The 24089-nt window shown below is 37.9% G+C and overlaps 1 protein-coding gene across 7 annotated transcripts in view; it reads right to left on the reverse strand.

Moving 5' to 3' along the window:
* Window positions 1-24089, reverse strand: part of CCSER2 (coiled-coil serine rich protein 2) — a 61460-nt gene that overhangs the window by 21094 nt on the left and 16277 nt on the right. For all 7 annotated transcript variants that reach the window (XM_066555182.1, XM_066555184.1, XM_066555181.1 and 4 more), the window contains 6 exons: window positions 13121-13211; window positions 9959-10121; window positions 9164-9350; window positions 3091-3174; window positions 2222-2308; window positions 652-750 (listed from right to left, as the gene is read on the reverse strand). In XM_066555182.1, coding sequence (XP_066411279.1) covers window positions 652-750; window positions 2222-2308; window positions 3091-3174; window positions 9164-9350; window positions 9959-10121; window positions 13121-13211 — 711 coding nt within the window. The remainder of the gene's footprint in view (window positions 1-651; window positions 751-2221; window positions 2309-3090; window positions 3175-9163; window positions 9351-9958; window positions 10122-13120; window positions 13212-24089) is intronic.

Below are 24089 nucleotides of genomic sequence, written 5' to 3' on the forward strand. Positions count from 1 at the left end.
TATATAATATCAAATATGTTGTCCCTCCCCCCATCTGAAATAGTCTATTGGTGTTTTATGAAGAACATAAATTTTACATAGTGAAAACAAATGTGATCCATGCAACAACATATGGGAATGAAGATGTCTTTTGTCAAAGTGATTTTCACACAATTATTTTTTAATGATTCAAGTTATTAACATGAATTATAAAAAAATAAACAATATTAACTTTTGTTTTTATACTTCTGCAGCAAAATTTAGAATATACTGTTTCTTTTCCTCAACAAATATGAAAACATCAACATTGAAAATGTGACCAGGAAAAAACCCAAAGAGATACTTTGAAGTCAGGATATAAGAAAATCTCTTAAGTATGACTAGATATACAGGATTGACTTGGATTTACTGTAACTTAAATACTGCAAAGGGTGATTATTTAAAGAGAAGATTTCTAGAGTTTAATTATTTATTTTGAAATAAATGTTTGTAATATTTGTTTACATAACAGGGCTGCAAAAGAATGCAAGGGTTGCACAGCAGGAAGGACTTCACTCACACACAGTACAGAATCTCTTGAACAGGGCTGAGTTGTGTGAGAGCCAAGGTTATAGAAGTGGGAAATGAAAGGCAGAAAGAGGTACCCGAGCATGAAGGGCCCACTTTACTCACAGAACTCCTCCTCCAGGAGGTTTGTGTGAATTTATCGGCACGCGCGCGCACTGCCCCTGGAGGCTTTTGACTGTCCTTCTGGCAGTTACATCTAGTGGCCTTAATCACCCCCAAAAAGAGAAAAACAAACAAGAATTAGTTAGAAATTAACCAAGTGAGCTGTTGAAAAGCACAGTCAAGGCCCAGTGTTCAAATATCAAGCATGACTTGACTGTAGAGCACAATATGATTAAACTGCAGAAACCGCTATTTACAGTGCTGCACAACTGCTGCTTTTCCCAAAGGATACTGAGAAGTAATCCAGAATAAATACTGACTTTCGGAAAAAGTTTTTCCACTTGAATTTCTGAAGCACTGAGTTCTTCAAGTCATCTTTCAGTCATTACAAATGTAAGTTTTACCCATCTCTACAGCAGAGTTCCTCAGCTGCAGCAGGTACAGGTTAGTCCAGCAATCCAGTACACGACCAAGCAGTGAAGGAGAAACTTCCTTCACGGAATTTTGGCTGACTGTTAAGAGTGAGACTAAGTGTACCCAAAACCCAACACTTACTGCTAAATGCTAACAAACAAGCTAATTTGGTTTGGTATTCTGTGATCTGGGATTCTGCTGTTTAAACAGCAGAGCAAAGGCCAAACCTTCATCTTTCAGTTTTGTTTTAGAGGGATCATTCCCAAGCCAGAGAGGGAGAGGATGAAGGCCACAGCTCAGTTTTACTGCACACACCTACAAAAGCACATGTTTAACATTTCATTAGAGCTTATGGTCACACAGGTACTGTCTCCACCTATGAAAAACATATATGGTGTGCACCTCTTGGCATCTCATCTACCCTGCCTGTGAGATCTTGATGTGGCTTAAAAATGTGTGCCTGTTTTACAAGAATGGTCACAGCAGGCGAATTTAACAAAACCAAATGCAAAGATATGCATGGAAATCCAAACTCAGAACAAGAGCAAAAATGTAAAAGGCACATGTAACTTTTGTTCAAGGCTTTGTGCTCCCCTGAACCTAATTTATGATGAAGTGACCCCATAACTTGTTCCTAGTTGGCAGATTTAATCTGAATATTCAACTTGTTTTGTATTGTTTCCTTAAAAAACAATCAACTTAGAATACTAAGCTTAATTCTAAGCTTAGCTTTCAATTCTATGGTGTAATTCTTTATTAAGTAGAGGAAGAAAAAAAAAAAACAGTAACAAAAACTTCAAGGAGAATGATAGGCCCAATACTCATGCATTTTTTAAATACTTCACGTGTAGCCTTATCTTTTCCTCACCGTTTTTTCTAAGCAGCTTCTAGAATTTTATGTTCAAAACTGTTTTGGAAATTAAATACTTTCAACAGCATTACAAACATCCTTGCTTAGTGCCACACAAAATCATGACCAGATTATGGAATTAAAGATCCCAGGAGTACAAGTGGGAATGCAAACCTACCTTTGTTACAGTGAAAGTGCAGGGAAAAAAAATAGCTAAGGTCTCTTAAAGCCTTCATCAGTACTGCCTATTGAAGTTGTACTCTGCAGTACACACCTGGGACTTGGCTAAACATTTTAGATTATACTTACAAGCTGCTGCTCTAGTTGGTTGATTGTTTCATCCTTTTTCCTCAGTTCATCTTTAAGCTGCCTGATCTCGTTCAGCAGATCATCCATCTGCAACAGAACAGTGGTTTTGTGTAAGGACTGCATGATCTAAGGAACACCTCTACAGGACATGAGAGATCAGACATGCCTGCAGGAATGGCAGTGACACATGCTTTCCTCCTCCTAGTCACACAGAGAGAGGGGCTGCAGGCTTAAAGAATGTTAAAGAATGAAGAAACTTGACTAAAAATCCCTTTAAGAGTCCAAATTCAGCTGACCCACTAAATTTCCAGGGTAAGTAGATCAGCTGCATTTTTGAAGCAGTAATTCATCTGTTGTGCAAACAAGTGACATTATGCAGATGAAAATGTCTAGTCAGCAAACACTACCTAGAGTCCTCTTTATCAACAACAGAAATTACTGAACTCAGAACAAACATTAGACTTTAAGTGTTCTTCAACTTTATGAAGTATTTATAGCCTTGTTATATTTCCAGTAAGCAATGTTTCCCTCCTATAAATACAGAATTAGTGATCTTTGTATAGTGATTTTACAGTAAGAGTCAAGTAATGCTACAAAACCTTACCAACACAGAAAACACAATATCACAAGTCTCCAACTAGAAAAGATTATTCTATTTGCAATACCTACTGTGACTTCTTTGGCCTTTAATACCCATTCTAAAAAAACAGTAAACTTGCCACTGACTTTGTGGGGTTCACCTAGGTTAGCATTTAAACAAAGAAAGAAGCAAGAAGCAGTACTTCAGTAACATACAAGCTTTGGGTGTGTTTTGCAAATATAAACAGGTTTGCATCTCCTATTCCTTAGAGTCAATCAATGTAATTTACCTTAAAAGTTGACTCAGGTTCTTGTGGTTCTGGACTTGATGGAACTGAGACTGTGATGTCCTGGAGTGACACATTTTCATCATTCTACCAGGGGACAAAGACAAGAGTACAAGTTTGAATCACTTGTTGAAACATCAAGTTTCCTTTTTTCCCTCCTCAGGAAAGCCACCCTTGCTGCAGCCTGTGTACAATGCCCAGGTGATGCCCAGGCTACAGACACCTGCATTTCATTTCTATAACTTGACAGAACTTATACCTCAGTTTTTGGTGCTGTTTTGGTTTGGATGCTTTTGGGGTTTTTTTGTTTCTTGGGCTTTTATATAAATTGACAGTTAATTTTGACAACAGTCAAGTTTACACTGTCCAGTACTCAGTTGTCATCTGTTTTCAAGTAGCTGCTTGTCCCTTCCAGGCCCATGGCCAGCAAATGAAAGACTGATGAAGCAGCAGTTTACACACTATGTTACAGAGAAGTTCTACCAGAGTGCTTTGAAATAATTTGCATAGTAATACCATAAAACACAAACATTAGTTCAAAACATTTGTAAAATGCTAGATGAAAAGTGAAGCAATTAGAATCCTAGGATTACTTTCAGTTTTACAAATTATTTTTTGCATAATTATATTGCATTTTATATTTATTGCATTTTATACACAATATTTATTTATATTTTAAATTTACATATTTTATTGTACTTTATATTTATCTTATATCCCCCAATTAAAAAGTTTCACCAACATTTTATTTTAAGCACTGATTCAAACAAATACACTCAGAAGTGAAGTCACAGATGGTCACAGTTACAACTGTGAAAGAGTCATCATGGGAATGGGAAAAAATAAAAAACAAGACAAACTATTTCAAGCAAAAGTATCTCACATGACTTTTCAAAGCTCTGTACCTCCAATATAGCTTTTACTGCTATTAAAACGCAGGGAAGTGGAGCAGTAAGACATTCCACAACAGCAGATTAAGGGCTGATTGCAAAGAAGGTTAGTATGTCACACACTCCCTGGTGATTTAAATCAGTACTCCAGGCCTGTGCTCCACCTGACCCATTCACCAGCAAAGCAGGGACAAAGGTCATTGCAGCAATTCCCTCAGTACATTGGGAGAGAACACAGCACAACTGGAAAAGAAACAGTTCTAACTCTATCACTAGGAACTCAAGCCTCCATTTGAACACATGCTAGGATTAATCTAAGAAATATGCCTTCTTGTGCTTTTTGTTTCTTTGTCATTACACTGCTAAAATGAAACAGGGGAAATCAGCAAAATAGAGCCATCCCTGTACAAAAAAAAGATATTAGAATTACCAAAAAGATGACAGAATTAGCAAAGAAAATGCACCTGGTTATATGCATACGCTATTTTTGGTAGGCTAGAAATAACACTAAGAAGTATACCAAGATACCATCAAATTTGGAAACTTGGAGAGAATATCTGCTTTCAATCTTTTGGTGAAGATGCAATAAACTTTATTAAGCTATCACCACATTGCATATCACACTACAACAGGAAATACAGAAAACTGCTACTGATAACATTCTTACAGTAACAGAACATATTATTTATTTTGGTAAATCACTTACCCAGAGCAGTGGCAAGTTTATGAGGGTCTACTGAATTTTTACCAAGGTCTAGGTTTTGATTCCCAATTCCAAGCTTTATTCAGTACAAATCACTGATCTGAACAGACTCCTTTGCTAAAGGCATTTCAATAATGATGTGAGCAGAAGCTGAGTTAAGTGTTCATCAAGCAGAGGGTGCTATTCACCTGCTGCCTGCCTGGCATTCTGAGTGCAGTTTATCCAGGCCCCGTCCATCTCACTGCCACTGTCAAACCCTGTCACAGCAACAGTCTGACAGTGAAACAACAGCTTAAACCTAAAATTTGCCAATTTGATTTGCTACAGTTTGTTCATCTCCTTTGGTTCTGTTTCTTTCAAGCACAATTAAGTCACTGAGGTGAACTATTTTGTGGCTAGTAAAAAATAATAATTGTAGAGGCAATTTATACAACTTAATGCATGACACAAAAACATCTTTTTATTTTGTAACTCTGTTTCTTTCTCAACTTCAGGCTTCTCATAAACAAAAATGAATCTCTCCTGTGGATCTCACCAGATACAAAAAAAAGAACACAATGAATATGTATTTCAAAGATATACAAGTGACTTACTGATCTAAAGCCTCAGCAAAATGTACTGATGCATTTAACAAATCTGCACTACATGGTTCACATTTTCATTCACACCTCTTCATACAAATGGGCCATATCTGATAAGCTACAGTGAAGAGCTGTGCTTGAAAAATAGAATTTCATTTCCATTCATGAAAGATAAGTTGAAATGAAACATTTTTTATAAAACCTGCCTCCCACAGAAAAAGAGAGCTTCACAGATCTCACAGTTCTGTGAACTACTTCGTGTTTCAGTCCTCCCTACAGGAACAGCAAGTGCAAGCGATGCAACCAAGTTGCATTGGGTTACTACAGAGGATGGTCAATCCTTGCAAAGATCAAAGGCCCAAGGGCAACAAAAACAGAAAGCCTTTATTTAAAACAGTATTAACACATTAGCCTCCACCCAGAGCAGCAAGTTTATGAAATTAATTGAGGAGGAGGAAGAAACTGTTAAGATTAGAAGAAAACTTATTTCTTAATAAGCATGCAAATGAAGTACCTTAGTCAATGTTTAAGAGGTATTAACATTTACATGTCAATTATTACTAGAATTAGACTTCCAAAACATTTTCTTCTTACAATACAAAGCTAGCACTCCAGTTAAGCGTTAAAGAGAGAACAGTCTCCAGCAGTACACCTCTCTGCAAATATGGCTGCATTTAGTACAAGAACAAGCCACATTTTTCACTCCATGTAGGTTGTTTTACATCACATTACTGAGAAGTCAGAGAAGGTTAGACTCACTACTGTGAAAATCTTCTAAGCTCTGTATGAGAGAGACTCCTATTGCTGATTTCACTGTCTGAAGGCACAGGAAGATGGCAGTGAGTGAGGAGTAAGCAGCCAGCACGTGTTCCTGCTCACACAGAGCTCAGCCAAGGCTCTGTTGCTCAAAGAACTATTTCTTTTTCCAAGCTGAACTGGGAATGCAGCACCAACCCCACACTGCTGCAGCTATGTTGCTAGCAATACTCCAGCTAATTTATACCCAGTCACAGCAATGAATCCATACAGCACATTAAATCTCCCCAGGAATCTGCTAGCTTTACATTCATTACGTGCTGTGCTCTACACTAAGTCATGCTACAGCTGATTAGATAATTGTATAAAACTGAATGTAATTGCTAACTCTTCCTATTTTACTGTAACTGTTCCTCTGGGACTTTGAGCCCAAGTCCTGACTACAGCTCTATTTATACCTATCCAAATTAAATTTTATTGCTGAATGTCACAACTGGAGAAAGGCAACACATACATTTAAACGTGTAATACTGGTTGGGCTAATAGAAGAACTTCTGATTTCATAATAAAACTGGAGTTTGAAAACAATTGACTTTGTACAATTTTTTATATTTTGCAAGAAGCTGCTTGTGATCCAGTCCTAGTTCAGAATGCTAAAGTTCACTATTGGTTTTCAAAACTGTATTTCTGTTCAAGAACTAAAGAAGAATTGTAGTATTTTTACTCATTCCTGTTAGTATGAAGCATGATGTTTACAGTAAAGGCTTAACACTTCAATATAATGAAAATATATTTCATACAAGTTCTGCCCTAATTGTTTAGCAATTTAGGTAGTAAAGGTCTGAAGTTTCCCCCTCTGTAGCAGACTAATTTACTTTTACATTATTATTCATGTTCTTTGATTAAAAGATTGGATTATACACAGGAGAGTAGAATAAACATTCAGAAGTCCAGTGATGAGTTTTGGAAGCAGTGAGTCAAAACAGGGTTGGTATAGGTCAGGAAAATACAGTCAAGTATGCCTGACAAAGTGTGAAGGGAAGAATAATACCTGTTACTCACTGTTACAGGGAAGAAGGATCAGGCACTTGTCAAGTCCAGGAGCAAATTTTGAAAAACCGACATATTAAGAGTAACTGCTTCATTCTGTGCATTTAAGTTCTTTTAAAAAAGTTAATCTGAGCTACTTGAGGCAAAGTTTTTATTCTGCAACCTGGCTATTATAAACTAGATCAAGATTTTACACATGATACTCTGCAGGGCCATACATTACTTGGCTATAATGTGCAGGCCTTTACACCCTGAACCACACACACAGTTCATCCGTCAAGCTGCCAAATTGTTAAAGACATTATGTTAATTATTGACAATTATGTTAAAGACATTAGAAGTCCTAGATAAAGGTTCCTTGCCACCTACGTATTAATGCCTGGGGCTGTTGGGGGTCACAGTTTATGCAGCCCACCACTCAGACATTAGTTCTAAGAACACACCTTCCCCTTCTGGCACTGCATCATTTTTGTTACAATTGTTTTTCCCCCTGACCAAATCAGGAATACATCTCAGCACAGGAAGAAAATGCTGTCATTTCTAAAAGGCACAATCACACCCATGAATTAGCCTCAAGGTTGATTTGCTTTTTGTTCTGTTGTTTTTTGTTTTAGTGCCTGACTTTTAATGTATTTTCATTACATTATCCTATTAGAAAAGAACAGCAATGAATCTGGTATTAAAAGACAATATCACACACTTTACAATGCTCATCTGTGTATGCCTCCAAAGAAAGCCTCATGGACTGTTCTTTATTATGGTAACAAAGAAATTTTTGTAGCTGAAATGCCACACTTCTGCTGAGTCATCCAGCAGTTTACCAACTCCCACAACTTGCCAAGTTTTGAGGTACATTAAAAAAGCTCCTTAAAAGCTTATGACAATTTCATAACATAGGAAGGGTAAATTTGAACACTTCCAATAGAGATGATGCAGCAGGATTTGTTAAGCTTCTTGTCAAAACATAAAGCTGAAAAGAATGAGGAAAACAAAGCCTTAAGAAAAAGCTAGTAACACTGACATGCTGAATGCAAGTTTGATCAGTGGGATCAATTTTAATATTTTATTTTTTTTAACTCCCAGATTTTTTGAATCTTATTGGATAAAAGCTGGCATTCACATGTGCTGATTTTTTTTTTAATTTGACATTTCCTCAGAGAAGAAAATCTGTGAATAAATTAGTAAATAAATATTACTTGTCAATAAAATGGTGAAGAAATATTAAAAATTTTAGTATCTAGCATGTTTTGTAGTCAGTAAAGTGCTGACAAGGCAGAAAAGGCACTACTGCAAACAGCAATAAAAGGTATAATCACTTTCTGGAACATAGTAACTCAATGTACAAATGAAATGCCAATATCCTAATAAGGCCAAAAAGTACATAAACCCACCTAGGCCCAGTGCCCAGTTAATTTAATGCCTTAGTCCCTGTGTGTAAGAGTCTTAATGAGACATGTGGGACTCTAGGAGGCTCTTCAAAATGCAGTTTATTACATCTAAGATGTTACAGCAGTCAAGGGTCGTGGGTGACAGAGCCTATGCCTACAGCTGTCAGCTCCAGCTGCAGGCAAGCTTACAGACTTTTAGTTTAAGTTACAAATACATTATATACTTTGCTGAGCATCTCAATACAGTAGAACTAATCTATACTTTAACTTTTCTCTATAGCTAATCATAACTACTGTAATTACTATATTCATATTATTCTCTAATCACTGAAAGTTAGTACATTACAATTTAAGCTAGAAGTTGTTTTTCAGTTTTCTCGCAGTAGAAAATTCTGAGAACTTTTTTCTTCTTGCAACATTTGCTGACTTGTTTGCCTGTGCTATCTTTCTGTTTAGTAAAAACATCTTGTTTGAAGTGAGTTTATCTTTTGCTCTAAGTCATAAAACCCCCTTCTAACTAATATACTCTTTGCCTGTTTAGTTATCCAGTAAGACTGGCTCAACAATTCTTTTCTTCTATATTAACACTTGCTTCTATCTCCATTCTTCATTCAGATTCTACGTTCAAAAACCTTTCTGCTAAGCACACCCATCTGTGAGACTTTCTTGCCAAACTCTGATGCTTCCCAGCAGCTGTGGAGAGCTCACCTGGTGCAGCAGCCTCTTGAGGCGGAGGAGCTGTGTTTTGACGGCGGTGCAGTCCTGCACCATGTGCCGCAGGGTCATCTCGTCCAGCATCACCGTGTTCTCCGCCAGCGCCCGCGGCGCCGCGCAGCCGCCGCCCGCCCCGCAGCTCTCCAGCACACCCACGCCAGGCTCCAGGTAGCTTGAACCCCTAAAAACCCAAAACAAACACACAGAGGTGACAAACTGGAGCTACACAGCGGTTGGTAAAAAGGAAAGTTATGCAATGTGGGCTATACTTACGTATTGTGGCACACAGCAGAAAATAAATTAATAAATCAGAAAATGTCAATGCTATTTCACTAAAATACAGAGTTTTCCTTTCCACTCCCAGAGTCCACTCAGACTATAAAGCACAGTGCCCTAAAACCAGTTACTTCAGCAGAATTTCTATAAACTGTCATTCAACCCTTTAAGGACTAAAAAGTTACATTGACTTTACCAAAAAATTAAACTGCAAAAAGCTGCTCAAAGTTTAGTAAAGTAGTAAAACATTGCAGTGGTTTTCCATGGAACACATAAGCTATTTTAATCAACATGTATAATATTGTATCAACATGAGCAACAAGTACTTGGACTGAAAACAGAAGCATAAGTTTTGAAAAGAATTTGTTACAACCCTCAGTGGTGCTTCCACTCAGACATACTATTCAGAAAATGTTGTACTTGTACTCAGTATCACTTGAGATCCCTTAGTGCCAAAAAGGAATTGCTCACTGGTGCTTTAAATGTTTGTGAGGATATAGAAAAGTGCTTTACCTGTTCAAATCATTTTTACCATGGATATAATGGTCAGTATGGCCAAGATGATAGTGCTCCTGTGTATTCCATCGCTGTTGTGGTGCTCTTTTCCAGAATCCCTCTTGATGCTGTCTCGCATTTCTGTCTTGTCTCTCATAGCGGCTCATATTTTCACATTCCTCTACAGAGAGCATAATGGTAAAAAAAAATCATAAGACTTGTTCCCAGGACATTGCAAATAAAATATTAACTATGTGCTGGTAACAGATGAAGTGTAAAGTCTGTGGGGCTTGTTTTGGTTTTTGTTAACTGATCCAAAACAGTATGCATTTTACAAGTGTCAAGTGGACTTCTGCAACAATGTCACATTTTTATTAAAACATAAACTTGTTACAAGAAAAAGAGCAACCTGTAGCAGAAACTGAAGAATCCAGCTTTAACAGTATTTCCACTCTTGACAGAAAATCATTTGAAGTAGGTAGAGATTATAGAAGAAAATAAATTTAAAAAATAACAATTTCTAGTCTCTCTTACTGATGGTATCTCCAGGCCTTTAACAAGTTCTAACAATGCACAAACACAGAAAGGCAACATTGCGAAAAAAGGCCAGGATTGCATTGCAAGAACAGCTTCATTACTTAAAATACAGATATACCTCCTTCTATTCACATGGCTTGGTTTTCAGATTCAGAGACATTAAATCTGTATTTAACTGGACAGCCAGCATGATTTAAAACAAGGAAACCAAACAAGCTCTTTAAAACACCAACTTCTGCAAAGCCACAGGAATTCCACAAACGTCTTAAGGGAACAAACGCTAAATTTGGCAACAGCCCGGAAACGACTGAGAGAAAGCCAAAACAACTTCTACCCAGGAGTCAGACCCGGCAAAAACAGTCCTAAAGTGCTATTGTGCCACCACACCTGGCCCTTCACTTACCCAAGGAGCTTTCCCTCACATTGTCAGTGCTTTCCTGGCAGCAGCTGCACGCAGGGGAGCAGCGTTTGCCCCCCGAGCCCTGCTGCGCACGCGGCTCCGAACGGGCCCTGCTTCCCGCTGGGTTCCCAGCCTGCGTGGGGCTGCGAGCCAGCCCGGCGTCACCCTGTGATTTACACGGCCCTCCTCACTCCCTGCATGCTTGTGCAGCTACCACTGCTGCTAAAAATAGTGGCCAAGCAGCATCCCAGGCTCCAAAGTGAAACCAGGAGAGTTTCTGAGGACCTGGAAAGTCTTAAAAGGCTGTTGTCAGTGAAGTCACACATAATTATGGAAAAAGTGTTGGCAAAAAGTGCTGTCAAACATTACTAGAACAAGTACTCACACCTCCAGTTTAGTTTTTATCACCTAGCAAATAACCAAAAAATTGCATAATAAAATAAACTTATTCACCTTAACTAACAACATTTATTTTCCTTTAGCAGTGTCTTTCTACAGCTCCTAACATATGAAAATTAATAACAAAATAAGCGCTCAGTAAGTTTACAAGCAATTATGATTTTCAGCTTAGGAAAAGTAAATACTGAGACACTGAGTAAAGACAGGTGGAGATTAACCAAGAAGTTGTTTTGCTTTTTGAAGTGGTCATGTTTACATAAGGGAAAACCTGGAGGTGGCTTTTGAATTCTTATTTTCAGATCCTCTTTGCTGAAAATACAGAATTTTCAAGATAAGAAGCAGAGATACCCTATTTATGCCAGGCTAATTTTACAGGGAAACCCAACCTCTAAAAAAATGTCAAAAGTGGCAGTAATTAGCTTTTAATGTTTTTGTGGTAAACATTTACCTTTATAAACATGCCCTTCTAGCAGTTTTCAAATTAATAATTTGTAATGGAATTACTGATGCAAATGCAGTGTGTGTTTCATATAAACAAGGAAACTTAGGAGAAACTGATCTACCCTTTAAAATTGTTTCTTAGTTTTTCCCCAACAGAATTAAATTACTCCCACTGAAAGAATATGCCTTAGGCTTGCATTGTTACCCATTCTGGAAAATGAGTAAAAAAGTAAAAATCTCCTACCTGTCAGGGTTGAAAAGTTGCATACTTGCAATGTTCTCAATCATTTCACACAAGCACTTTGAACAACTCATTCTGAGATTTATAAGATTATGTACTGCACTTCACACGTGCACAACATTAGAATACAATTTGTCACCATCATCATAGATGGAAAACTCTGCTTTATTTATTGCAAATTTGGCTTCATATCTAATATACACACAGGAGTCTTCATCCAGATAACTCAGAGGTGCTCTCAACAACCCCTGAATTTACTTCAGCAAGCAGGTGAATGTTACACAAAATAAGTAAAGCCCTCTTCCTTTCAGGGCCTGTTTGCACTGGGTAGGGCCTGACAGTGCTCCACATTCAGTGTTTCTGTATTTGAAGACAGACTGCCCTCCACTGAACTTGCAGGTAAAACTAATACCCATATTCACATAGCAACAGCTCATAATAACAAGGGTACTCATCAGTCCCGTGAGTAGCTCAAGAATAAACAAAGCCTCAAACCTTTCCAGTCTGAGATTTGGGAAAGTGCAGCCATAATTTTCTTTACCAAGTTCATTGTATTCTGAATTTGTCCTATTTCAGGGGCATCTAGGTACCTCTACCTTCTCTGTGAAAAGTCTGCCAGCACCCTCACTGAACACAAGAGTGCATAAAATACAATTTGAAAACATAGATCTTAAATTTTACATCTTCTGCTATCCTGAAGTGTATGTATATCTATTAGGAGATATTGTCATTTTGTAGAAGAAAACAATTATTTATCTCAAAGAATTACCCTGTCATTCACCAAAGCTAAAAAAAATAAAATACTGTCCCAGCATTTTCAAATATAGCTGAATGATGAGACTGAAGGGCTAACCTAAAAATTTGAAATTTATTCTATAGAAATAATCCTAAGGAAAAAAACAGTATGAAACAAGGTTGCATTTTTATTCAAGGTAGTACACTTCTATATTCAGAATTTTTCAAATATAAGAGTTGTATTTGGGAAAACAGAAATATCTCCCTTCCTGTATTTCACAAAAGAAAGAGTTGCTACTTTAAAAAAAACACCCCAACTTGAAGAGTGCATTAACTTATTAAGCCAAGAGTCAGAAGAAAGCAAGTCAAAAGTCTCTTAAGGCCATGATCCAGTTTCACAGTGAGAGTGCCTGGCTGCCTTACTCACCTTTGTCACGAGGTGGGTCCTCAGGCAGGTCCACATCAAGCATGAGATCATCATCTTCAAGATCACATGAATCAAGATTATTCAAGATATCCTGCAAGAAAGGAAAAGTGAGATATAGCTGGTTCCACAATACTTCATACACCCTACTGTCACAAAAAGCTTTGTTACACTTTTATTGTGCACACATTCAATGTTACCAGCAGCCTCCTCCCCTCAGGGAAGATCAGCCCTATTTGAGACCATCTATACAAAGAACAATCATCACACCTCTGCTAATACAACACAGTAACAGTGCTAGATGAAACAAAGATGTATTAAAACATTTTTCGGCCTGATGCCTATGGAACATTCCAAAGACTTTTTTATTCATTAATATCCTGCTTTCTCAGCAGTTGGGAGCATTTTGAAACTCAACAACTTTGTTTACTTGGAATTCAAAATCAGCTTTGTGAAGAGATGATGTTAATTCCTCTTATTTCAGCTCTCATATTATCACAAAATCATTGAAAGGAAGTGAGAGAAACCTATGTTATCTTGACTTTTTGGGACAACAAAGATTCAAACATTGTATTATGAGCACCAAACTCTGCTTCTTTTTGCCTTTCAGATTGTGGTTCATATAAAGCTGTTCCTGAAGGGACTAATAAACCATCACATTGCATGAGTATGCTAATGGCACAAGAAAAATGTTATTTAGTGCTAAATGAATTATACATACTAAATATAGCCAGGTATATTAAAGGACTGCAATGAGGGCAAGCCCAGTCAGTGTTTTAAAAACAGAGACTGACCTCTCTTGCTTTAAGAATACCAAGAGGAGGAGGAAGTGAGGAGGTCAGGGCCGTGGAACACCCAGCTCATGGCTCAGTCACACACTGCCAGTGCTGCTGGAAGCCACAGCAGCCTGGGCAGAGAGCCCAGACACCCTTTCACTCCAGCACTCCAAGGAAAATAAACCCATTAACACCAGGTGCCTGTCACACACGGCAGGCCTGAGCAAGCTCCTGAGTCCCAGTCAAAGTCATGCCTTTAAGGCCTGAGACCAGACTCAGGCACCACACATTGGCCTCTTTCCTAACAGCAGAAATACAGATTTTTCTTAGGTTTACTGGCTACTCCTAGACGTGATGCCTGGCACCAATACTGTATAATTTACCAAATATTAAATCAAATAAGTGTTTTATAATTATTTCTCATAGTAAATTGATCATGAACTACTTACATAAATACTGGCATACAAGCTATGAACACACTGCCCAACAATATTCCCTAGCAAAGCCACCACTTTGCTGGCTGTCATTTGTTAGATTTGCTTTGTCACAGATGCACAGGTGAAAAGGAAGAACATTAACAGGCATTTGTCTGAAATGTTGCTCCAGCTGTTCTTCAGCAGCCTTCCTACAGCACTCACAAAGCACTACTGTATTTTATTATAAATGCTGACAAGAGCTAAGTATATTTTAAGATTTTTGGGGGGATTTGGGTTGTGACACAGGACATTAAACATCTTGCATTTCTGCAGGGCAAGTTATTTACTGACTTAGGAGGGAGAGTGTGATATGAAAATAGTTACTATGCACTTTGTAAAACATGAGCAATACAAAAGAAAGATGAATACTTGAGACAAAACCACCTGCTTTTGTCATATTTCAAAGTCCTATCTGAATTGCTTTGTCCACAAATAACATTCTATGCATTTACAACAAAAATCAGGAAAACCCACACAGCAAGACATTGGAAATAATAATAAATCCAACTATGAAAAAGCTTCACAAAAAAATGGAAGCCATTTAAATGAAACATGGATTTAATATTTAGGACAACAAAATGCCTGTATATTTTGGCTAATTTTGCTTCCATTTATTCAGGAACCAGGAGTTTTTAAACTAATGCATATTTTTTCAAACAATTCTGCAAAATACAGGCATGCTTGAGAGGCAATTTCAGTTTGCTAGTTGATAAATTATTTCTATGCCATGCTTTCATCTTCCAAATTAGTGTGAACAAGCATTATTTTTTCCTACTGCAAGAACTTTAATGAGCATGACAAATAAAATGGAAATAGCGGCCACAAACACAAAAAGTGGAAAAGCTTTGCCATCAGTGTGCAAATGCATTTAAAAATGCACAATATAAAAGCACAATCTGCCAGAATTTTCACTAGTAAACCTAGATAAGCCACTTTACTATCTTTGAATGAGAACTTTGGAAGTGTAATGGTGTCATAGAAGGTCAGTATTTGAGATTCCAGACATACTTTCCTGTCAACAGCACTCTTCATTATGCTTCCCTAATTACACATTCTTCACCACACTGAGGAAAGGAAACTCCATGCTACAAAAAAAACCCCCACAACTGCAAATACCAAGACTTTGTAATCACTGGGCCATGTGTGAATGCACTTTGAGCATTTCCCCCTGTGAGCTACTTGGGAAACACAATATACAAGGAGGTGTCAGCAATGTCATCCTGAAATAGCCATAAGATAAAGTACAAGTTTCATCAGCACATTAGTGCATGTAAAAAAATAAAATTTAGATACTCCCACTATTATTCTTTCTACTGCATAAGAAACTGCAGGTAATTACATGGGAATAACATAGTTAATAATGTGTGCTTAACAGCAATTAGCATCATGAAGTGATTCAGGGCAATGAGCTCAAACAGAACAGGAAATAAAGAAATTCTTTCCAAGTGTATCAGCTCCAACCCTAGAGAATATTACATGTTCCAGCAATTATTACAAGTCACAGAAAAAGAATCATCCCATTCTATTTGTATAGGTGAAAAGAGTAATGTGTATTAAAAGGGGTATGATTTTCACAAGGCTGATTCAGCACTAGATTTTCAAGCTGGTACAACCTAGGAAGAGATTGAGTTTGGGACTGTGAAATCCCAGGTCCAGCTACAGTGCTGTCCCCAAGCTCTCTCTCCACAAAGCTTTTCCACTGGACACAGGCAGCAGTGCTTTGCTGGCTTCCTGCAATAGAACAGGGAAAGCAGGAGGTGAGACAGGTCAGCTGTGAGTCCTGCTGTAAGAGCTGAGGAACTCGAGCACCCCAGTGCAGGGAGCCCTCATACTGCACAAGGAGAAGGGAAAAGGCTAAAAGGGCAAGGCACACCACATGTGACATACCACTCTCAGCAAGTTCATTTCCATATTCTGCAAATCCTTTCTGGAGTGGTTGTCCTCAGATGCTGTGTTTTACCACAGGTTCAGCAAGCACACACAACACAACAGCTCACCCACCACAGCTTGGGATTTAACCCAATTTGTTGGAGGCATGGAGCCCAGCAGCCCTTTCTGGAGAGGCATACAACATCAAGACCTCTGCTTTGAAGGCTGGGGAACTCTATGCAGAAGAGCTGCTTTTGCTGATGCAAAACTTCCGACGTCATTATAAAGTTCACCATAATGAACTGGAGTGCAAAATATTCTTCTCAAAAAGTTCAGTTTCCAAAAATTCCTCATGCAACATACATCATAAGCTTTTTCTTAAACTGAAGAGTACTATTTTTCAGTCCACCAACCAATCTGAGTTCAATTTAGCTTAACAGCTGAACCTAGGTAAGAGGTCTGATTCTCAGCTTTCCCACTTCTTGCACTAAGTATTGTAAGATTATAATACAATCACAGTAAAGCACAAAGTGCCCAAAATAGAAGACAGATATATATCTGCATTTTCTCCCTATTTAACATAAAAATGTTGACAGTGAAAGTTTATAACACAATGTATATTACAGTGCAATTAAAAAAAAATGAAGTCAGGCATTGAGGTTAGTGCAGAAATGCAAAGCCTTCAACTAATTTCAGAGAGCATTACCAGAATTGAGAAGAGCCTGAGCTCCAAGTACCTATGCCAGTTTAGGATACTCTGCAGGAAAAGCAATTGCTTTGAGTGAGTGAGCATTAGGAACAACATTTTACCTGTTTCCATAACTCACAATCTCAGACCTCACTTGTTTAGGAAGCAGACAGCTAAGGAAAAATAACTAATTGTTTTTATTACTGATTTAGTGACTTAGGTCTTGCTTTTGATGATGCTGAAAAAAGACCACAGTAGAAGATAAGTGTGAGTAAAGGGAAAGAACTACAGGAGAATCAGGCCAAAAAACTCAAGTGAAGCATTTGAGAGCAGCACCAGCACTGAAACTAAGAAACCATCATTTCAGGTACTTGAGGACTGAAAAAAAGGAAGTGGCTTTTAAAAACAGACAGAAAACAGACTGAGTAAATCAGTCATCTGAAGGGCAGCTAAAGAATAACTGCCAAAGTCAAACACGAGGCAAGGCTGACACAAGAAAAGAAGGAAACCTCCAGGGTCTTTTTCAATGCTATTTTCAGCATTTGACAATATCTGAGATAGAGATAAAAAAAGAAATAGGAAGCCTCCAAAAAGGCAATGTTATATAGGAACTGAACAGAACTCTTAAGTGAAGGCAGAAAACACAGGCAGAGCACATAGTGTACTATAGGGCTGAAGAGAGAAACCCACTGTAAATGAAGGCCTGAAAACAAAGAAAACCACCCAGGGAAGAGGTGGGATAGAACTCTGCAGGTTACCAAAGACAGGATAGGAAAGGACTACACTGTACAAGTCACATTGAAGATAAGTAGGCCAAGCAGCCAAACAAGTACTTTGTAATTTTGTCCATGCTCTGTAACCGAAGGTTGCTGTGGCAACACATGTAACAACAACTTGGTTTGGAAAATCCAAAACATTTTTGGTTTAACTGTTAAGTAGAACGGTCTTAAAGATTTACTGTTCTTGAAAACATTTTTATAGAGACATTGTATGTTCTACTTAGGTACACTGAAGGTATAGAGGGATTCATTATTAGTTTAAATTATTACATGTTGTATCTAAAGCATCTGTACTTGCTGGGGTTTTAATTTTTTTTAAATATATAAAATGAGATGTCAGACTGTGTAAAAAAATCTGAAATTCAGTAACACAATGAAAGAAGAGAAAGAGGAAAACCAGAAATATTAGCCATTCTGTTGAGACTCGACCAATTCATAAGCAACAGCACTTTCAAGCACACAGCCCAAGCAACACCCACTGCCACATGCAGCATTCCTTGACTGCCATCTAGCCTCCAGCAATGAGGAAAGCTGAAAGGGGGAAGCATTGTAACCATCCTTCTATAGAATTCCAGCAAAATTTAAAAAGATTTTCTATTTTTGGGTTTCTATTGGTTGTTTTTGGTTTTTTTTAATAGGCTGGTGCTTTTAAATAGAGAGGTTTCTGTTTACTTTTAAACACAATCACAGAAAGCAGTCAGCAGTGAGCATAAATAGTGACAGAGGAAGAGCAGGGGAGGAGGAGAAGCAGTTCTTCCTACTCACTGCTTCCAGTCTGTTTGCACAAAAAGGCTACCAACACCAGAGGTTCAGCATTGCTTTTACAGTTTATCTAACCAACAATGGAGCATTTTACCCTATTAAGCAATGTGTAATTGCTACAGCTACTCTTAACTGGCAGAAATGATTGCGAATGATTGTCATTCCACTGACTTGCACTTGTATTAAATGTATAATGTTTGGTTTAAGGAAAATATAGATGCCTCAAATAATTCCCAGCTGAGAAAGGAACCAAACAACCTCAGAGGAACAGCATGGGCATGGCTGTACCAGGAGCTCAGTTGTTCCCTCTGAGCAAGAGTTTTAATTCTACCCTAAGAGACTTTGGGAGTAACCTGACTATGACACGTTACACAGCATTACTGGGTTCTATTCTTACACAGCCAGCTTAATATAGCTTAATATACTTGTTTCTAATTAAAACCAAAACAATCCTCAAATATCTGCAAGCTACTTTGGGTGATTCTATTTTGACCAATCTCTCCATGAGCTGCTCACAACATGGGAAGTGTTCCCTCACTTCCTGCACTACTGCAGAAGTGTGTTTATGCCACATCATCCTGATGCATTTCCACAGCGTCAGCCAAGGGCACAAAACTCAGAGCCAGCTCACACGTGGACATGCAGAGTTACCAGCTCATACACAAAACATCCCTTACAAGCCTAGGAAATGAACCCAGTGGTAACTTCTACCAGTGTTTGCCCTCATATTTCACACACCACCACAGCAGCTGCCACATTCTCTCCACAGCACAAACCCAAAGGTGTAATTAATGGATGCCACGAACAGAACATGTCAGTAAAAGTGAAGTTGCCTTCCTTGGTTTTTCCAGCCAAAACAGCCTGAGAAGATTTACTGTGTCAGCTCTGAAGGAAGCAGCTCTCAAAGGCATATAAGCTTTCCCAAAGGAAAAAAGGTAATTTGCCATAAAAGGATGTTCACCAAATGTCATGTCTCTCACACCAGCATCACAAGAGGTTTGTGCACTGTAATAAAGTCATATTACCTCCTAATAATGTTTGACAGAAGGGACACTATATAACACAGGACAGACACAAGTGCCATCTCATTAAGTTATTCTGTTTCTCACCACCTCTCCTTGCTGCTACAGTTAAACTAAGAAGTTAAAGACTGGAACAGAGGTAGGACAGTAGATGGTGGCTATTTTCCCTCTAAAATCAGTCTCTAATGTAATGACATTTCCTTCTCTGCCATCAGCAGAAAACTGCCTGCCAGCAAACCCCACCACAGGAATGGCTGAGGAGCTGTCAGAACACACTGAAATGAGTTTGTGCCCTTAGCTCTGTATTGACAAGCAACAATACAGACTGAATTCTTCATAGCAGTTGCAGTTTTCTACTAAAAACTTAACGGTGGAAATATTACTCAAGGATGTTCCCCCATTACTTCAGTATATTCACAAATATTACCTGTTCATAATGAAGATTAAAGACAAAAAGATGACACTGATTTTGAGGCTTTGAAATCAGAACCAAGCCGTCTAGTGGTTTTCCAAACATACATTTTTAGGCATAGGCTTCTTAGAAATTAAGAAGGTAAAAAACAATTGCCACAGATTTCTGTACTTATATTATTGGAAAAATGAAAACTATGAAGTTAGAACAGTACAATTTAAGTAAATCTGAATAATTTTTATCAGATTCTGGAACATGACATGAAGATATTGTAACAAAATAACCTGGAACTTAGACATGAATTTAGGAGCCTAAACAGAGGTTACCAACTACAGCAACTTCCAATAGGCAGCTTCCAATGAAAAACAGCTGTCAAGGCTGACATGTGTATTAGAATCCAATCCCACAATCACTATATATATATATATATACACACACACACACACACACACACCTGAGCAGGAAGTTTGATCACAGAAATGGCAGCTTCCCAGACAATGTATTTCCAATAAATGTTTCCGTATCCCAAGTAATAAATTCACACATTGTTTGCCATTCTCTAGAATGCATCAGTAAAAGCTAAAACCTCATGTGCTACTGTGATATCTCTTGCCAAGAGATAAGATTGGCCTAACCCAAAAGCCAGGCTTTCAGGTAAAGGAGGGTGAAGGACCAACAAATTCAATCTGTCAGCTACTTCAAAATCCAAATCACCCCAACATAAGTATATAACAAGATTTCCTAAGACTAGAACAATTACACTTCATTAAATAATTATACCACAAGAATAATGCCTTCTCTCTCTATCCAACTTCACAAACCTCACTAGAGTATTGAGCATCTTATAGTGTCATCAGTTCTCACTGTATCACATTCACTAGCAAAAAAAAAATTTAAAAATCTCTAACCATATACAAAACTGGAAGTGTGTATTTATTAATGCCATAATGAATTTTAGTCAAAATGCACTGACTGAGGTGAAATCATCCTTTGCTTTCAGGTACAGAACAAACTCAGACACTTCTTAAAGAAGTGCTAAACTGAAGTACACAAATTACTTTCAGGAAGCATCATGGAAGCACAAAATGCAATTAATTCTCTTTATTAACTTTACCTTTTGTATTCTAAGAGAGGAGGAAATGCATTAAGTCAACACTGTTCATTTGAGTACAGCCTGTCAAGAAATATTTTAATGCTCTTCTCTGCTTTGAGTAAGACCTTCGTTGTTCTTTGAAAGACGTAAGGAGAAAAAAGAACTGAATTTCAACCGGCTCATTAGATGAAAGGCTTTTAATGTGTGCTTCTTGTACCTAGCTTGCACCTGAAGGACTCATTTAATGACTACTCTTTTAGAAAGTTCTAGCAAAAAAAGAAAAGTTTGTGTTGAGAAAAGATTACATACTTTTTACATAGTCTTAAGCTTACTTGCACTTTTATTTTCATTATAGCTGTAACCAAACATCACAAAGTTTATAAAGCCCAGCTTCTCATAGAACAAGAATTAGTATTTTGGCATTAACCTCCCAAAAAGAAAGTTCAGCTAAAGAAAGGAAGATGGGTAGAAGGCAATATCAAGAAAGTATAATAAATGGAGATAAATAAAATAAAATAATAAAGGAAATAAATGTATTAGAACTACACACATTACAAGTCTGAATTCATGTTAATAAATTACTCATTCAAGAAATCAGACTGGCAATTTAAACCTTACTACAGAGTCATTTTGAGAAGTGAATTATTTAAAAAATTAAGGTAATCAGCACTAAATTACTTGTAAATAATTACTGAAATAAATTAATAACTGAACTAAACAACTCTATTTTAGCAAGTTCATTTTCTACTAAGAAGTAGAGCATATTCCACTGAGCACCAATGCTTCAGGAACCAGAAAGCATTTTGCCCAGTCTCAAAAACTAATTCAGAATTGCCCTTGCCCAAGTTACAGTCACAAAGGGGAAAAAATATAACAAAGAACAACAACAAAAATCTTACAAGATTTCAAAAAATTGCCTGGAAGAGAAATGGAAGAGAAAAATATAACTATTTTATACTGTGGCTAAAATTCTGGCCATGTGTCAAACTGATTCATTCCAGTGAGATCCAGATTTCATCCCAAGAGCAATTAAATTCTCAGCAAAGCAGTTAAAACCCATCTGTCTCCTCAAGCCAGATTTCAATTATTATTCCATAATCCTATGCCTTATAATTACATTGATGTTCACTCTGCACATACCCAAAAATACTGGCTTTATTTACTTCAGGAAAAATGAACCCAGTGCAAAGATTCACATTGCTACTGGAGCCTACAGGAAAAAGAGTCAATCTGACAGTACAGGGAACACTCTGAAAGCTTCCTGTCCAAACCTATTGGCCCAAATGAAATTGCTTGAAAAGAAATGAAAAAAAAACCCCAAATCACATTGCAAAAACCTCTCTCGAGAATATTACAGAAAGGAGCCAACATTATTGGAATGCTTTCAGTTTCAAGTTTTACTTCTTGCAGACTTTGAGCACTAGAATATTGTAGCAGCTTTATAACAAGCAGATACCTCAGAACAAGTGCAGCTGTACTACCTATCCTTCTCAATGTAAATCAGGACTTGCACTTGCCAAAAACATTCAAAGCTTCACTCTGAACAAACACACATTAAAGCTTCTGTTTCTCATGCGTCTACTTAATGTGCTGGAGATGAGAAAACACCTCAAACCTTGCTACAGCAAGAGAGGGCAAGCAAAGGAGCCATGAGACTCCAGTCAGGATGCCTGTTTGAGAACACATTGCTTACACGTATGGTGAACAGTATTTTCAGACAAAAATTAACAAAAACAAAAATTAATGGAAACAAAAATCTAGCAAAAGTAAACTGCAACCAGGAGTTGTACCTGGCACTGCTGAGCAGCTTTCTGCCATGAAGCAGCAAAGGAACTAGGCACTGCTGTCAGTGACTAAAACCCAGGACAGGAGCAAACAGCACAGCTAAAATCAAGTGAGAGCACCTATGGATAAATACTGCCCTTCCTGCTAAGCTACAGAGCCATCAACTGCTCAGCTAAGCATCAGTCTGCTCACACAGCACTCAACTTGGTGCTCAGCAGCAAAGACAAGCTGTTGAAAAACCTTAAAGGGCACCCACAAAATCAGTGCTTAGAAATTTAAAACCAGTCCAGCACAAGAAAGTTATCCAAAACAACCAAAATTTCCATTCAGAAGTGGAAATAAAACAACAACAGGGATAGTGGAATTAGTTACTTTCTGTTATGCAATTAGACAATAAAAATATTTTCATCCTTCCAAAAAATCCCACACATTCCTAACAAGCCCTAAGTCCTCCCTGTGATATTCTTTAGATTTGTATGATTCTTAAACCTCCAACACTGGATTACACACTTTCTCTGCAGCTGCTCACTCAGTTAGTAAAAAACAGGAGGACTGTACTAAAAGAGGCCAAATTTTCTTTTATTCTTCATCCCCATGTCTTTAAAATCAAGATGCACTGAGAATAGCAAAGATATTGGCTTTTCTTCTCCCCAGAAAGGAACAATGAGCTTGAGAGGCCAGCAAGCTCCTGCTGTTGCCTTCCTATGCTGGTTCTCATTTCAGAAGCCCAGTTAAAATCCCCTTTGCAAAAGCTGCCCTCCCAAAGATGGTCCAAACACTCCTGAACTACTATCACCCTAGTGGGGGCTGCACTGCCATCTATGGAAAAGCTTAGGAAAAGCATTTAGCATCTAGTGTTCGTTGATACTAAGAAGGATACAGCTTAAAAGACTACCAAAACAACAGTGGGATGGAAATGAGGAAGAAAAAAGCAAATTGTGCAGTAAACATGACCAATTACTCAGCACACAGTTCCCTGAACTGTCACTCAGCCACACTGCTTCTACTCACCCAGCCTGGTGCCACAGGAACTCCAGAACTACTGCCTTGGTGACTGCCCTGGAAATACTAAACCCAAAGGGCAGGCTGGCTGGCATTAGTCCAAGCACTCCAAATTCTTAAATCTGACTCTCATCAATTGGATTTTGACACACAGATATGAACTGCTTTCAACTCACCACACTAGAGGATAGAAACTGCATAATTTGATCACATATCTGCCAGCAATCAAAACATCTGACGTGTTGACTAATCACAATAATTATTCTCAATGCCTTCACTTTTTTGTCTTTCTACTCCCTGCTTGCAGA

The sequence above is a fragment of the Molothrus aeneus genome, chromosome 8 (assembly GCF_037042795.1).
Source record: "Molothrus aeneus isolate 106 chromosome 8, BPBGC_Maene_1.0, whole genome shotgun sequence".
Taxonomy (NCBI): Eukaryota; Metazoa; Chordata; class Aves; order Passeriformes; family Icteridae; genus Molothrus; species Molothrus aeneus.